The 15,899-nt window shown below is 35.8% G+C and overlaps 2 protein-coding genes across 2 annotated transcripts; one reads left to right on the forward strand and one right to left on the reverse strand.

Moving 5' to 3' along the window:
* Nucleotides 1-2,018: 2,018 nt before the first annotated feature.
* On the reverse strand, nt 2,019-4,227 carry LOC145054958 (hsp70 nucleotide exchange factor fes1-like). Its single transcript, XM_079003226.1, has 6 exons — nt 4,009-4,227; nt 3,411-3,553; nt 3,263-3,313; nt 2,953-3,174; nt 2,755-2,857; nt 2,019-2,681 (listed from the first exon to the last, which is right to left on the reverse strand). Exons 1-6 carry the CDS (start codon nt 4,092-4,094, stop codon nt 2,177-2,179), a joined length of 1,110 nt encoding a protein of 369 aa, XP_078859352.1. The 5' UTR covers nt 4,095-4,227; the 3' UTR covers nt 2,019-2,176.
* A 4,366-nt stretch (nt 4,228-8,593) lies between these two features.
* LOC145050770 (uncharacterized) lies at nt 8,594-11,274 on the forward strand. Its single transcript, XM_078998966.1, has 5 exons — nt 8,594-8,604; nt 8,696-8,817; nt 8,912-10,138; nt 10,244-11,172; nt 11,263-11,274. The coding sequence occupies exons 1-5, from the start codon at nt 8,594-8,596 to the stop codon at nt 11,272-11,274; spliced, it is 2,301 nt and encodes a 766-aa protein (XP_078855092.1).
* Nucleotides 11,275-15,899: the final 4,625 nt, after the last annotated feature.

Raw genomic sequence — 15,899 nt, forward strand, 5'->3', positions numbered from 1 at the left:
TCTACTTTTGCACTCTGTAAACCTAAAGCGTAATATAGAGCTGAATCAAGATCTTATTTACATCGGTGTTCAATCTTACTTACATTTCTGATTCAAACTCTGATTTACATTCAAACTCGATTCCTAAATTCATCAGTTGGTATCAGAGCAGGAATCATATCTCTGATCTGATTTTCATCCTTTCAAAAGTTTTTAAATCAATTATTTTGGTTTAAAAGTTTCCGCACTTTTTGAAAAGTGAAAAGTTCATTAGATCTAAGTCTGTGATTCGATTCTGCACTTGAATTGCTGAATCGAGTGTTCTCCTAGTTGTTTCAATTTGAATCAACTAGTTTGTTGTTACAAATCTCAAGTTTTCTTCTAAATTCTCAAAGTTTTTCTTCCGTACAACAATGGCGTCATTCAATCTTAATTCCATGACTTCATTCTCTCATTTGTTAGGATCTTCTACAAAAATTCCAATGTTAATCCCTGAGTATTACGATCAGTGGGCTGATCGTATGGAGGATTATCTCAATGGTTTAGATGAAGAACTATGGACTTGTATTTCTGGTAATCTCAATCCTCCATCCAATGTTCAATCACTTGGAGCGTCTTCTGTAGAGAATCAAACTGAACGTATGAAAAAGCTGAAGAAGAAATGTATGAGAGAGCTGCGAGGAGCTTTGCCTCCAGTTGTTTACAACTATGTGAGGAGTTGTAAAACTGCAAAGGAAATCTGGAACAATCTAAAGGAGAAATTTCAAGGAAGTGAGAAGACAAGAGTTAATTCTGTGAAACAATGTTTGGTTGAATTGAAAGACTTCAAACAGAAAGAAAGTGAAACTATTAAGGCGTATTACGATCATCTGAATGAATTGATTTATCGATGCAACCGATATGGAATCACCAGATCAGTCATGGAGTTCAATCTTATCTTTGTTATGGGTCTGAGAAAGAAGTGGCGAAATGTAAACATGATGGTCAAAAATCAACAGAGCTTTGATACGTCAACTTTAAATGATGTGTACAATCATTTAAAATCACACGAAAATGAAGTGAATGAAATTGTTGAAGAAACGAAGGCTAGTTTGGGAGGTCCATTGGCTTTGGTTTCAAAAATGACTGAGAAAGAAGTTCATGAGAAAAGTGATTCTGATGGATAAGAGGGATTCATCATGAATTCTGATGATGAAGCGATAGCATTTTATTCAAACAATCGTGTCAAAAAGTTCTTCAAAAAGCCATTCAATTCGAAGATCAAGTCAACTGAGATAAAAGGAAGTTTTGTGAATAAAACTGCAAGTGATGAGAAGAAGGATGCGAAGCTTTTTAAGGGAAAGATTAAGAAGAAGTTGAAGGGGGATGTTGGAGTAGACTGTCATTACTGTAACGGTGTCAATCATTTAGCCAATGATTGCATGTTGAGGAAGAAAAATGAAAAGAAGAATAAGGTAAAAGATGAAGCTTATTATGCTGAAAGACTGGAAGAGGTTCGTGTGAAGACGAAAAACTTGTCATTGGTTGTCATGGGAGAACAAGAAGATGATGGAACTTATCAAGTCTGGTCATCTGTATCAGATGATGAGGAGATGTGAAATCCAACGCATGGAGCAATGTTTGTGAAGATGGAGGAGGAATCTGATGAGGAAGAATACGAAGTAAAAGGAAGATGCTTCGTATCAAAGGCTGCAGACAAATCTCCAATGACAACAAAGGTACGTTAACATTCTTGAATCTTTTAATATTCCAGTGCATGCTTATAATTCTGAATTAGTATCTTTTGATGAAACTAATGAGGCTAAAAAGTTTTCTATGCAGTTATTAGAGACAGAAAAGAAGTTACATTTGAAAAACACGAAAGTAGATTGTTTAGAACTTCAGATTACAAACATTATGATTCCTAAATTCATCGGTAACTTTCTTTATCAGACTTGAGATCAACTATAGTGACCGCTAGTTATAACTCTGTTCTTCATACTAGACCACTGAATAACTACTACAAGCCTCCACATGATCAAACATATGTAAAACAATACTAACAAAAGAAACTCATAATTCAAACAAATTTCCTCCAAAATGCATTTTACACATAAAGAAAAAATACTATTAAAATGTAGCAACAAAAACAATATTCAACAAGAAAAAAGCAAAACATGGGAATTACAAAGTAACATTGCAACCTGTGATTTGAGAATCAAGGTCCAAGTAACAAAGGGGTATCTTTCTTATCAGATTTTGACTTTTCATCATTACTTGACGGAGCTCTCTGTGGAGGTCTAAGAGGAGACTTGAATACTTTAGACGCGACATCTAGGGGTCGTTTTTGAGCATCATCTTCATCCTCTGGAAGAACAACAAGCCCCTTCTCTCTAAGCAAAGATGGCTCATTGTAATAAGCAGTCCAAAGAGAGTCAACAAGCTGTCTTTCTTCTCTAACAGCAGCAAGATCCTCTAATGACATCATGCTGATGTCATTAATCCTATCTTCAAGTACTTTTTTGAATTTCTCATCATCTTTCTCTACTACTGATGATTCAACCTTTGCAAGCTCATGAAGACCACTCAATGCCCCTTCTCTTACTTCTGCATCTTCACTTCCTGCCAGATGTCTCAAGATTCGTGGAAACCCAAGTTCTGTAACAACACTGCAGTCGCTTGGGTTTTCTTGAAGCAGATACTGAATCAAGTTCAGTGCTTTCCTGCATTTCAATCAACACAAAATAAATAATATGTTTCTATTTGACTTAACTTAAGTTAAAAGCAGAAAGATACCTCTGGAATCTGACACTTTCAGAGCTTAAAGCATCTCTCAGAGCAGCATAACCATTTGAAAGGCGGAATGCTTGAATCCCTGGCTTGTTGTGTCTGATCAAAGCTGGAATTAACCATTGGGAAATGTGTTACAATTTATAAAATGAAAAGCACAAAAAAAAGAGGTATATCATATATGAGTATTGAAGGACTACTCACAGGAAATTGCACCAAGTGCCTTGGTGCGACTGGTGACATCATCATCAGAAGTGAAATTTGAAAGTAAAGGTTCCATGCCATTTGCATCCATGACTAATTGTTGACTTTTTGGATTGTTTTGAACAATTGTACTTACAACCTCTGCAGCCTTGGCTCTGATATTAGCATGGGAGCTTTTAAGATAGTTGAGCAAAGGGGTCAAACCACCTATGGAGTGAAGATCTGGCATAGAGTGCATCGATTAACCACATTAGAGAACTTGGATTCTGTGATGAATAGTATGTGAAAAAAAATGGAAGGAAAAGCTTACCATTGGCCATATCAATGGATTCGACATGGTCCTGAAGTTCATCAAGCATACCTTCAAAGAAAGAAACATAGCATTGTAAACACCTTGGTATGGTTTAAAATGTAGATTGACTGATTGAATATAAAAGTTTGAAGTATTTCTCATATACCTTCAAGATCTGTTGATGTTACTCCTTGTTCCTCCAGGATATTATCAGGAGTTTGCATAACAAGAGTTATCTCTTTCATTCGTTTGACCACATCAATAGTCTGAGCTTGCATAGCTTCCATGAACCATTTCCGATCATCCTCACTATACAATATTAAAAAAAAGAGAAATTATTACATGTATATAGTACAAATATTGCATCCACAGCATAACTACTGATTTATGTAGTATCAATATTCCATTTGAAAAGTCTACCATGAATCCTTGAAAAGAATTGTATAGATTTAACCATTCTTGGGTTTATATGAAAACCTAAACAGAATAACATATGAAACACCTAAACACCTAGAAAACAAAACAAAGGAAACAAGACAATGAACCACGGCCTACAAACAACAGTCAACGTGACCTTTTGATTCTTAACGCAAGTTATTTAGTCTGGGATGAATAGCAAATAGAACAAGTAGATAAACACTTTTTTCCAAACATGATTGTTAATCGTAAACAATAAAAAGAAATCAAAATCCCAATTTGAAGCAAACAAGAAATAACTCAACTCATTGAAAGCGGATAAACAAATTGAAACGGGGTTAGCGTACCTTAACTTTCTCGCCGTTCCAGTGCCATCGGAATGAGCAATGCTCCATTTAAGCAAGCCATCCCAGTTAGGTCCCTCTTTCGCCATATCAACAAAACGTAAACCCTAATTACAAACTCTGATCGGTTTTGTATAAGTTAATCAACTACAATCGGAATCGGAATATGAGAGAAGACTTAACGGTATCGATCGTTGATTTATATAGAGATGTAGAGTGCTAAAGATGATTCTGGAAGCTACTTAGAACCGCTGAACGCAGTCGACCCTTCATTTGTTCAAATGCACAGTTGATTGATTATAAAATGACCAATACATAAAAAATGACTAATATCATAAAAAAAAATTCAATTATATACCATTAAATTGATAAAAGTCTTAATTTAATTTTTAGTTGACTTTGCATAAAATATTTTAATGAAATTATGAGGAAAGGCACCGGTTTCAATAGGTTACATAGTAAAATACGAACGTTGGAGGTCAATTATTAACTAGGTCAAGTCAATTCTCCTCTCCAACCTCAAATCTCCAACATGGTATCGTCCTACAACACGCACACGCAAGGGTACAAAGAATGCGCTTTAAAGAATTTGTAACATTCAAGTTTTCAAACCAAAATTTTCATTTTTAAAATCATAGAAAATTAGTTTTCATAAAAACCAACCCAAGAAAATTCATAATGTCAAATACAATTTCACATCAAAATATCAAAGTGTTCCAAAATATCCAAACAAAATCTCTTGAAAAATGTGTACACTTAAGCATTCGTCTTCTCGCAATCCTCATAAGTACCTGAAACACATTTAATCAACAACCGTAAGCACAAAGCTTATTGGGTTCCCCAAAATAACACATACATCACAACACATAAAACAATTATGGGTTATCAGCAACCCTGGAGACTGTCACACCCCAAAACCGGAATGGTGGAAATGTTCGGGGTGGAGGACGTCATATCAATTATGGGTTATCAGCAACCCTGGAGACTGTCACACCCCAAAACCGGAATGACGGAAACGTTCGGGGTGAAGGACGTCATATGTAGTATCACAACAATTAAATAATAGTAATCAAAGCAACAACATTCTTTAATATATATGTAAAAGTGTTTACATCGAGTTCAAAACATTACATGTTGTTATAGTATAATAGTATCAAAAGATAAGACGAGAAACTACTGCTCCGTCTTCACGAACTCCGGTTGGATACCTGTCTTAATATATGTTTAAGAATACAAGTATTTTGAAAGCGAGTATCAACTATAAAGCTGGTGAGTGCATAAGATTTAGTTTAAAGTAAGAAACTTCTTGACAATTGAACAAGTTTGAAAGACTGACAAGAAAACCTTATGTTTCCTTAAAAGTAAAGTAATATTGAAACAATTTTCTTCTATAATCATTTAGTTTATACTAATTGCATATAATCGATACGAGACGAATAGTCGGTTGTGTGATTCGGTCGTACCCCCACATCCAAATAAGGAAAAAGAAAAGCAAAACTGGGTTCACACAATCTCCAATCTATCTAGTCTTCATTATATATAATCTTTCGTATAAACTGAATTATTATAGTTATAATTAAAAGTAATCTATGTTATACTGATTCTGACTAAGAGATGAGTTAGTATCCATGAAAACTTAACTTATACACGTTATGATATAATCAAGATTGGGCGGATAATAAAATGTGTGGTTCTACCCTAGTTTCACATCCAAACAAGGAAAAGAATCTAAGTTAGAAATCTCACATTCTATTGTCTACCAGATCTTCGTTATATATAACTCGGGAATGTATAAGCGAGGAAATCATGATAATAACCTTCTTAAGAATCCTTTTTAATGAACTAGAATTCCTAGTAAATGTTACTAGTATACCTAGAAAATGTTACCATTGAACCTAGGAAAACCCATATTCCCTAACTGTTATTGAATTGTGGTTTTATCACCGAAAATCGTTATACTGAAGGTTGGCGTACTGTGATATGGAATAGTTAACTTGTAACTCTCCAAAAGTATGACTTAACGAATGTATAAGTATACTATGGAGTAGTATACTTAGTTTTATATCTCATAAAACCATTCTTATGTTGGATATTATGCTATTAAAATGGCAAGTTCAGTCTCAGTTCGTAGTATAATAAATATACTATGAAAAGACTATAGTACAATCGTTATGTTTTTCTGAATAGTACTCTGAATACACTTTGAAAAGACTGTCTCGTGATTCACATAGTACATACTTATTATACATAATCAGAAACGGACGGACAATTGATTGTGTGATCCTGTCGGACCCCCACATCCAAACAAGGAAAAGGAAAGTAAAACAGAGTTCGCATATTCAACCGTCTATCAGTTTCTCATTCTACATAACTTTTGGGTATATACTAGGCAATCACAGAACTACTACCTATGTTCATTTTATGTTTGGGTGTTGGTACTATGCGCGTGTACCTACCTATGATTGGTGTCGTGGTACAATGCTCGCATACCCATGTTAACTGAAGGTACGGTACCGTGCCCGGGTAACCCTTTTATACGTGTGGTACATTGAAAGATGTACCTTTTTTAGCTCCTTATATTTAGTCCGTATTATTGTTCGTACTTTCTGAATAGATAACTAACAAGTATTATATCTCTATGTATTGCTATGACTTTTATGAACTACCAAGTGAAAAGTATTGATCTACCAAGTAATGAGCATTGACTCTCTAACTATACTCCTTATAGTTTACTAGTAAGTTCTTTGTATCTGACTGACTGAACTGAACTGAAAGAATACCATTGATACCCAAGGTATCAAACTGACTTCTAGAACTTTTATATCTACATACATATACATGATATACAATTAATATTTAAACAACATTCGGACAAACAACCTTACTCTAAACCCACATCCAAACAAGGAAAAGGGATTAGAGCTGGTAGTCAGTCCTAAGTCCTTTAAACATTACTTGTTTAACTATATCCATATAGACATCAATTATTCACAATATAAGTTAAAAGATTTTCTAAAACATTTAAAAGCATTCTCTAATATTAAAAGAGTTTAACAACCATTTAAAAGCTTTTTCCAATATTTAAAGAGTTTATTTATATTTAAAATCATTTTGATGACTTGATGTCATTTATAACATTTGAAGAGTTTTATTTACTATAAACACAATTTCTTGTGTTTAGACTTGTATTCCCCCTTAAAACAGTGAAAAGTGACAAAATGTAGAGTTATGAACTCACATGTGGTGAGTGATGCGACGGTAGGATCAGTTTAGGAGGTTGAGTGTCAATTGCGGACTTGAGCACAAACGAATCCTATTAACCATATAATGACATATGTATGTATACAATCAGTGTTTCTAACAACTAATTATTGAATTGGGACCACCTCAGGGACTAGTAAACACTTATATTGAAGTGTTACAACAATAAATGATTGTATATAAGGGGTATATGGCTATACAAGGGAGTATATGGTCAAGATACACCATTTGTGTGTGTGTGCGGCCATGGTGTGTGTACGGCCGCACACTCTCCATGAAGTGTGCCAAAACGTATGTTCAAGGCCTTAGGACTCATCTAGGAAGGTTTCTACTTCATGCCCTAGCTTTATATGGAGTTCATTGCCATTTTAGGACATAAAAAGGGGTGTGTATGGTTGCACATGGTGTGTGCGGCCGTACACTCCTGAAGATCATGAGAAATGGCGTTTTTCCTGCATATCTTCAAGTGTTCTTGGCATATAACAAGCTATGATAAGTGTTTACACGATCTAGAGACTTAGAAGTATGGTTAAACTCCAAAAAGTTTAGTATGTGTTCTTGGTGTTTTTGAAGATCTAACACCAAAAACGTGTTTTCATGGATCAAAGTAGGGAAGAAGGCTAGTTAAGGTCATGTATTAGCTAATCAAAAGATGAATCACTTACTTGATTGAAGATTGAAGTGAAAATCGGTATGATACTTGAGAGAAAATGAGTTCTTGACTTGAAGGAGTGGAAAAAGTGATTCAAAAACTAAGTGTTCTTTAAATAAGAAGGAGTGTGTGGCTGAATGGGTGTGTAGCCGCACACAGCGGCGGAGGGAATGGAGGGGCTGCCGGATGCGTAGCCCCCCCCCCCCCCCCCATACAAATATTAGAATGTTAAATGTAGTAGAAGCCCATGAAGTATTTAAAAGTTCATATAATAATATAAAATATATATGTATCAGTTAGCCCCCTTTAACTTTAAGATTGTTAGACAATCAATTTAGAACCACATGTTTCATTTATTTATTTATTTTTTGTTTTGAAACGGTGTCTTGGTCAGTGGGTCCTAATTACCTAGAAACACATGGACTACAAGCTAGAAAAGCCCAATTAATACTCGTCTTTAATTTAATTGGTAGGATTGGCTTTTAATATTAAACCTAGCCACACAAACCCATAAATTACATATCCTTTTTCAATTAAACGACGACTTCGAATACGAAATACATTTTCTTGTTTTTGTTTCTGCCTCCTGCTACACCAATTAATCAGGTAATTTTTCTTTCTCATTACATTTAGTTTTTCTAGCAATTTGCAATTGATAATATTGTCAATTTGTAAATGGGTAAATCGTAAGTAGATAACCAGACAAGTAGTTACATGATATGGTTTTGCTAATTTGGTCTATTACAATTATAAATTTATAGGATATATTATGAGCAGGAAAAGAACCATCGATTCTTTTTTCAAACGAATAGAAGATGTATGTGATCCACAATTGCATTCGGTTAGTGATAATACCAAAGAAGATGATCATAATACACACCCACAACATGATGGAAATAGTAACATTGAAGAGCCCAATAATATTGAACCAGAAAAAAATGATATGTCAGCTTTAGGAGAGGTAAAATTAAATTTTTTTAATTCGTGATCCAGGAGAACGACCTTCAATCTTGAGCTATCCAAGTAACCAACGTGATGAGATTAGACGATTATACATTAAACTTGGACCATACCAACTTCAAAAATCAAAGTATCCATTCAGTCCAAGTGGTCGTAGCGGGTCTATGCGTAGTTTTCAACAAGCTTGGTTCAAGAATTTTTGGTGGTTAGAATATTCTGAGAAAAAGGATGTTGCATTTTGTTTTCCTTGCTTTCTTTTTAATAAAAAACCTATTGGCAAAGTCGGGTCAGATACATTTACCGTATCGGGGTTTAATAGATGGAAAAAGGTAAATTGTGGCAAAGATTGTGCTTTCATCGTACATGAAGGTAAAACACCAGCCTCAGCACATAATTTTTCTGTTAGATGTTATGAAGATTTAAAAAACCAGTTATGTCACATAGAGAATGTGATAGAGAAGCAAACGACCCAACAAGTTATGGATAATAGACTACGCCTTAAAGTTTCTATTGAGGCCATTAAATGGCTCACGTTTCAAGGATGTGCTTTAAGAGGTCATGATGAACGACCTAACTCAAGAAATCAAGGGAATTTTCTTGAATTGATAAAGTTCCTTGCTTCTTATAACAAGACTGTTGCTGATGTTGTGCTAGAAAATGCTCCTCAAAATGCAAAATACACATCACCAGATATCCAAAAAGAAATCTTAAGTGTTTTAGCTACAAATGTACAAAAAACAATTCGTGATGAAATCGGGATGTCAAAGTTTTGTTTAATAGTTGACGAGTCTCAAGATGAATCTAAGAAAGAGCAAATGGCTATTGTTGTGAGATTTGTCGACCAAGATGGAAATGTTAAAGAAAGATTTTTGGACTTAATTCATGTTAAAGATACAACTTCATTGACCTTGAAAAATGAGATATTATGTTCTTTATCTTATCATAAACTTAGTGTTCAAGATATCCGAGGTCAAGGATATGATGGGGCTAGTAACATGCGTGGAGAATGGAATGGGTTCCAAGCTTTATTATTAAAGGAATGTCCATATGCTTATTATATACATTGTTTATCCCATCAACTGCAATTGGCTCTAGTTGCAGCGTCGAAAGATGTGTCTGAGGTACATAACTTCTTCAAGACTTTAAATTTTGTAGTTAATGTCATATCTTCTTCTTCCAAACGTAATGATCAACTGCAAGATGCTCAAATTGCTGAAATTTCTCATTTAACCGAGGTCGGAGAGCTTGAGAGTGGAAAAGGTACAAATCAAATACGAACACTGCAAAGGCCTGGAGATACTAGGTGAAGTTCTCATTTCAAAGCAATATGCAGTTTGATAAGATTGTTTGGTCCATCTTGTGCAGTATTGAATGACATTGCTTTAAAAGGTTCTACATCTTCTCAAAGAGGTGAAGCGGCATATGCACTTACACATGCATTATCATTCGATTTTGTCATTGTTATGCACATGATGAAAGAAATAATGGGGATAACTGACAAGCTTTGCCAAACCTTACAACAAAAATCTATAGATATTGTTAATGCTTTGGCCTTGGTATCTACAACAAAAATATTGATTCAAAAGTTGAGAGATGAAGGTTGGCAATCTCTATTGGATCAAGTGGTTTGTTTTTGTGAGAAAAATAACATTCCTGTCCCTAACATGAATGAAGCTTATAGATATATAATTCGCCAACGCCGTGAGAAAGACAATATAACCACAGAGCATCACTACCGAGTTGAACTATTCATTGTTGCTATTGATAGTCAGTTACAAGAGCTGAATTCCAGATTTAATGAGTCTGCAACAGAGCTTCTCCGTCTCAGTGTTATGCTAGATCCAAGAAAGTCCTTAAACGTTGAGGATATATGTAAATTGGCAACATCATATTACCCTATGGACTTTACGGAGCACGAAAGGAGTTTGTTGAAACTTGAGTTAAAACATTATGAAATAGATGTGCAAAATCACCCACAACTGAAAAATTCTTCTACAATTTCTGAGTTGTGTAGAGGCCTACATGAAAAAAGAAAGTCGAGTACTTATCCCTTGCTTGATAAGTTGATTCGTCTTATATTGACTCTCCCTGTTTCTACCACGACATCTGAAAGAGCATTTTCGGCAATGAAACTTTTGAAAACACGACTCCGAAATACCATGAGTGATGATTTTCTTAAAAGTTGTTTGCTTGTTAACATTGAGAGAGAGATTGCCGATACATTTCCTACGGATGAGATTATAGATGATTTTTATTCCATGAAACAAAGACGAGCACAACTTAAAGTGCATAAGGTACTATTTTTTATGCTTATATATATATTCTAATATTCTAAAATGATCCATATGTATATATGTTCTAACTAATTATTTTAATACTCGCAGGTTAATGGATGAATATGAGTCGATACTTATAGTTAGTTGAATTGAAGATTGAGGTTAATGGAGACAAGTATTTAATTCTTTGTCATTTTTATTTTAAAATTTTAGACATATTACTTTATTCGGATATAACATTATATTTTAATATATTATTATGATGTAAGGCTATCATCCCCCCTTATTCTTAAATCCTGGCTCCGCCCCTGGCCGCACACTCATGTGTGTGTGGCCGCACACTCATGTGTGCGGCCGCACACTCATGTGTGCGGCCGCACACTCCACATGTTGGAGTGTTTGGCCCGAATTTGCTTCCTTTGACTTGATTTAACCCATTTCTAGGCTCCTACCTTGATTATACTTGGTTTAGAACACCAAAATTGACCCTAATCCATGCTAAAAGATAGCAAAATAGTCTAACTTTGATTGGCTTTTAAAGCAAAAATTTTCAGGTTGTCACAGAGACTACCCAAAGTCTCAACACGTATAAACAAAACAACCACTATTATAACACATAGACCCAACTGGTCGTCACATACATATACAACTATTCTACCACACGGGTAAGAATAAGTGAGGAGACTCACCTGATATTGATGACGGGTAAGGAATGGTAAAAATGATTTCGAGGACGAAATCTAATTTAAGTGGGGAAGAGTTGTAACACCCCGGTTAGTAAATAAATATAAACAAATTATTGAATGATTAATAGCCCTAAAATCAATAATAATTTAGCAAGGTGTTGGGCTCAAGGAGTTAATTGTTACAATTTTAGAAGTTGGGGGTTAAAAGTGTAACTTCCGGAGTGGGTTGTAAATATTTATGAAGGCAGGGACTGCTTGGTAAATTATTGGGACTTAATTTGAAGGGATTTTGGAGGCTAAGGGGCTGTTTGGTAAGTTTTGGAACTAAAATGAAATGAATTTATGGAATCAGGGACTAAAGGGTAACTTTTGGGATTTATGTTGAAAATAATTTAGTAGGGAGGGACCGATTCTACTAATTTCGTTATTAGTTGTTGAAAGACCCCAACTTTCGTATTTCTGAAAGACTCAAACTTTCATACTATTCCAACATTATTCTTAAGTTACTTTCTCAAAACATGCTACATGCATATTTATAAAACAATATTTTATATTGATAAAGTGATTACAAAAGATTGGATACAAACCGACTAAGTTTTATTACATTACATATCTACCCAGGAATCTATTATTCATATACATACATGAACATTAAATACAGAGAAATAGTATTAACTATTCTAAATCTTTCAGCAGTATAAAACTATATTGGATACTCATCACCTGCAAATTTGTTAAACATTGAGAGGGATAAGCGATAACGCTTAGTGAATTCAATAAATAGATACAATATAATCTTATGCCTTATATATACTAATATGATAGAAGCAAAAAGGAACAAGAACATCAATAGCATATGCATATCATATGTCAGACTTTCAATATCAACTCAAGATTTGATTCTAAGATTACGATCAATGAGACATAACGATTTCAATACTTGATATACATCAATAAAACATCGGCCCAAATGGCACAGAAGACATACAAAATTCTGATTATCAAACTGATAGATTATAGGTTTTCACGCCCTGTTTAGCATTTCGGTAGATTTCAGGTTTTCACGCCCTGTTTAATCTTCTGCCAATGTCATATAAGTCATTCACTTACGTGGAACATGCTCTACATGGCCAGAGGCTACATACCAGTACCAACGTGAATCTAAGTCTTTTCACTTATCACATGGTCAAAGGTATTTCTTTGCTATTAAAAATAGCGAATAAAATAACACAGGAAAATAACCCAGAATAATAACACTGAAAAGCATATAGCACATATAACACATAACATACAATTGTTCCTATATATCGAACTCACTTTGAAATAACCGGGGTTAAAATATTAATTTGGGCAGCACTTCGGCTCCAAATATGACTTTCTACGACGAAACCGGGGATATTCTTTGAAAACCGGCCTTACACGGGCAGATTTTCGACTTAAAAATATAATTTTCTCGGGATCTTCGGGGCGTCGGGACTTACTTCGGGTGTTGGGATTGATACCGGGACTTATGGGGGTGTTACGGTAAATTTGAAGAGAGTATAAGGTGAAAAAGTGTAAGAATTCTAAACAAAACCCGGCTGCCTTCGCATTCTATTTATAGGGGACCGAGGCTCGCATTACGCTAAGTGTAAGTCCTCGGTACGTTGGGCGTACTCCGAGGCGGCCATCTACGCGGGGCGTAGCCTTCGTACGCTGGGCGTACCAGCGAAGAGTCATCAACTGGGCTTCAGACGTGTCAAACGGGTGCGATTCGTGTCATCTGAGTGAAGATAAGGGCGACGTGGCTGGTACGAGACCCTCCATGCGAACGCTGGGCGTACCCCTTTGGATAAGGCTTCGGATTTTCCATTTATTTTTATTTAATAACTTCAAAATTTTCATATATTTTTCGTACGAACTCCGTTTTTGACGTTCTTTATATGCACGCGTAGGCGGGAATATGCTCTACAACTTTCGTTTAGACTCCGTCAGCTAATTTTGACTTTATTTTTATTATTTTATTTTTAAGAGACCGGGACAGGATAATCCGTTAAAAATTTATAACTTCTTTATCTGACATCCGTTTTCGTCAGACTTTTTACCGTTGTACTGCTATTGACGAGATCTTCAATTTTAGTTTAGGTTGTATCGGCTAAAAATCACTCGATCTAAAATTCGAGTTTTTTTTAGCTGTCTACTACTAATCCGAAACTTAGAAAAATCATAACTTCCTTATACAAATTCAGATTTTGGCGTTCTTTTTATCGAACTTCTAGGTTTAATGAATACTACGTCTTTCATTTAGATCACTAAAGCTAAAAATTAGTTTATCAAAAACTCACTTTTTACGTCATTCGGCGCCGTGTCGGTTTTGTTGTGAATCTTCGATTGGTCATAACTTCTTCGTTATAACTCGGATTTCGACGAGGTTTTCGCCTATAAATTTCTAACGAGATTATTTACAATTTTCAATAATAAAGTTTTAATTAGTCCAAAATTTATATTTTTGTTAAATTTTACCATTTGGCATTTGATTGGAATCTCATAAGACTTCCAATATTTTCTGAGTGATTCTAAACATAGTTTTACTTTATTTCTAGTAAAAACTATCAGTTAGAACTCAACACTCAATTTCACATAATATTATTCTCTTTTATAATTTACAATACACGATTTCAAAACGTGTACGTTACAGTTGTATGGAGTTCACGGGATAAATCGGTGCATTCTTTCCCTCATGTGTTTGGACGAGCAAACCCTAAACCTTATCTTTTAGCAGGCGCCACCACCTTGTGACTCCCCAGCCGCCATCTTTCTTATTCGTTTGTTTTCTCGATCAGACAAGCAGCCAAGCAGCCACCCCGCCACCGAAGCGCCACAACATACTTTGCTGTTGGAGACGTAGTGAGAAGTCGGGACTCGGAGCTAAACCTCGCACATTGCCACTGTCGGTGGCTGTGAAGACCAGCGAGTTCGTGTCGCTGCTGCATCTCGCTCCACCGGTAAGGTATTCTCTTTTTTTTCTGTCGTCATTTTCTCGAGCCCGGTCGCCATCGTTGCTCCGGACAATCTTCTTTTCGTGAGTCCTTAGGCTACCATCTTCCGCCGTATGGGTGGCGGCGTAGTGCGTGTCATGGTGTGTTAGGTGCATACTCAGCTTGGAGTGGCGAAGGAACAATGTATAGTCGAATGTGTGTGTATTTTAGCTGTCAGAAATCGCAAGCAACCACCATGGCAACCAACCATGATGGTTGCTGCCCCTGCCACCGTTTTCTGCCGCCACCAACCAGCATGAAGGGTGGCTATGTGTGAGTGTATTTTATGAAGAGAAAAGTTTATGTTTTGCTTTGTATGGATTCAAGGAAAAGAACCACCACCACCGTGAGGTGGTGGCTGCCACTGTATGTCGTCGCCGACCACCACCGCCCAAGGTGGTGATGGGTGGTGTTTGACCTAATAAAACCCTACTGGGCTAGTGGAACCCTAATTGACCCACTAGCTTGAATTGGACTTAGTTGGTTTGTGTTTGGGTTAGAAACCCTAATTAGGGTTTAGAAAACCTTAATTTTAGAAAATGTTAGTTTTGGATTGCCGGGACCCACTTTTGGACCAGTAGACTAGAGTTATGACCTATGTCGATTCCGTTGTATGATGTCTTAGTGGAATAATGGACTTAATGGGTTAAGTAAGAACACTTAACCATGACATTTCATGTGGAAACCCTAATTTTATTGGGTGTTGAGTTGGTCCTTTTCTGTTGGGCCTAGATGTTTGCACTATTGATGGGCCATCCAAGAACAAGTATGGACTAGAATACTGAATTGAGCTTTAGGATAAGGCCCATTGGAAAGGTTTGTGCCCAATTTGGAAAATTTGGCCATAGATGGGCCATAACTGGGCATTGATGATTATGAGATATTCGACCATCAGAATGCAAGTGTTGGACCAAGAATAAATGGTTGGGCCTTAAGGCAAGACCATGTAGAGGTTTAGGCCCAATTTGGAAAAAATGGGCCATAATTGGGCCTTGGTTGGCTATTGGTATTTTGGGCCTACAGAGTATGAGTTGGGAAACCC

This window comes from Lactuca serriola, chromosome 5, assembly GCF_051521515.1.
Source record: "Lactuca serriola cultivar US96UC23 chromosome 5, Lser_US96UC23_V15, whole genome shotgun sequence".
Lineage (NCBI taxonomy): Eukaryota > Viridiplantae > Streptophyta > Magnoliopsida > Asterales > Asteraceae > Lactuca > Lactuca serriola.

What these genes read in the sequence shown, in the direction of transcription:
- LOC145050770 (XM_078998966.1), top strand. An exon ending in CCCACAACATGATGGAAATA is followed by an intron (nt 8,818 to 8,911) that starts GTAACATTGAAG and finishes TTCGTGATCCAG; the next exon opens with GAGAACGACCTTCAATCTTG. An exon ending in AGAGCTTGAGAGTGGAAAAG is followed by an intron (nt 10,139 to 10,243) that starts GTACAAATCAAA and finishes CATCTTGTGCAG; the next exon opens with TATTGAATGACATTGCTTTA.
- LOC145054958 (XM_079003226.1), bottom strand. Translation starts at nt 4,094, where the DNA reads ATGGCGAAAGAGGGACCTAACTGGGATGGCTTGCTTAAATGGAGCATT. An exon ending in GGAACGGCGAGAAAGTTAAG is followed by an intron (nt 3,554 to 4,008) that starts GTACGCTAACCC and finishes AATATTGTATAG; the next exon opens with TGAGGATGATCGGAAATGGT. An exon ending in GGCACTTGGTGCAATTTCCT is followed by an intron (nt 2,858 to 2,952) that starts GTGAGTAGTCCT and finishes GGTTAATTCCAG; the next exon opens with CTTTGATCAGACACAACAAG.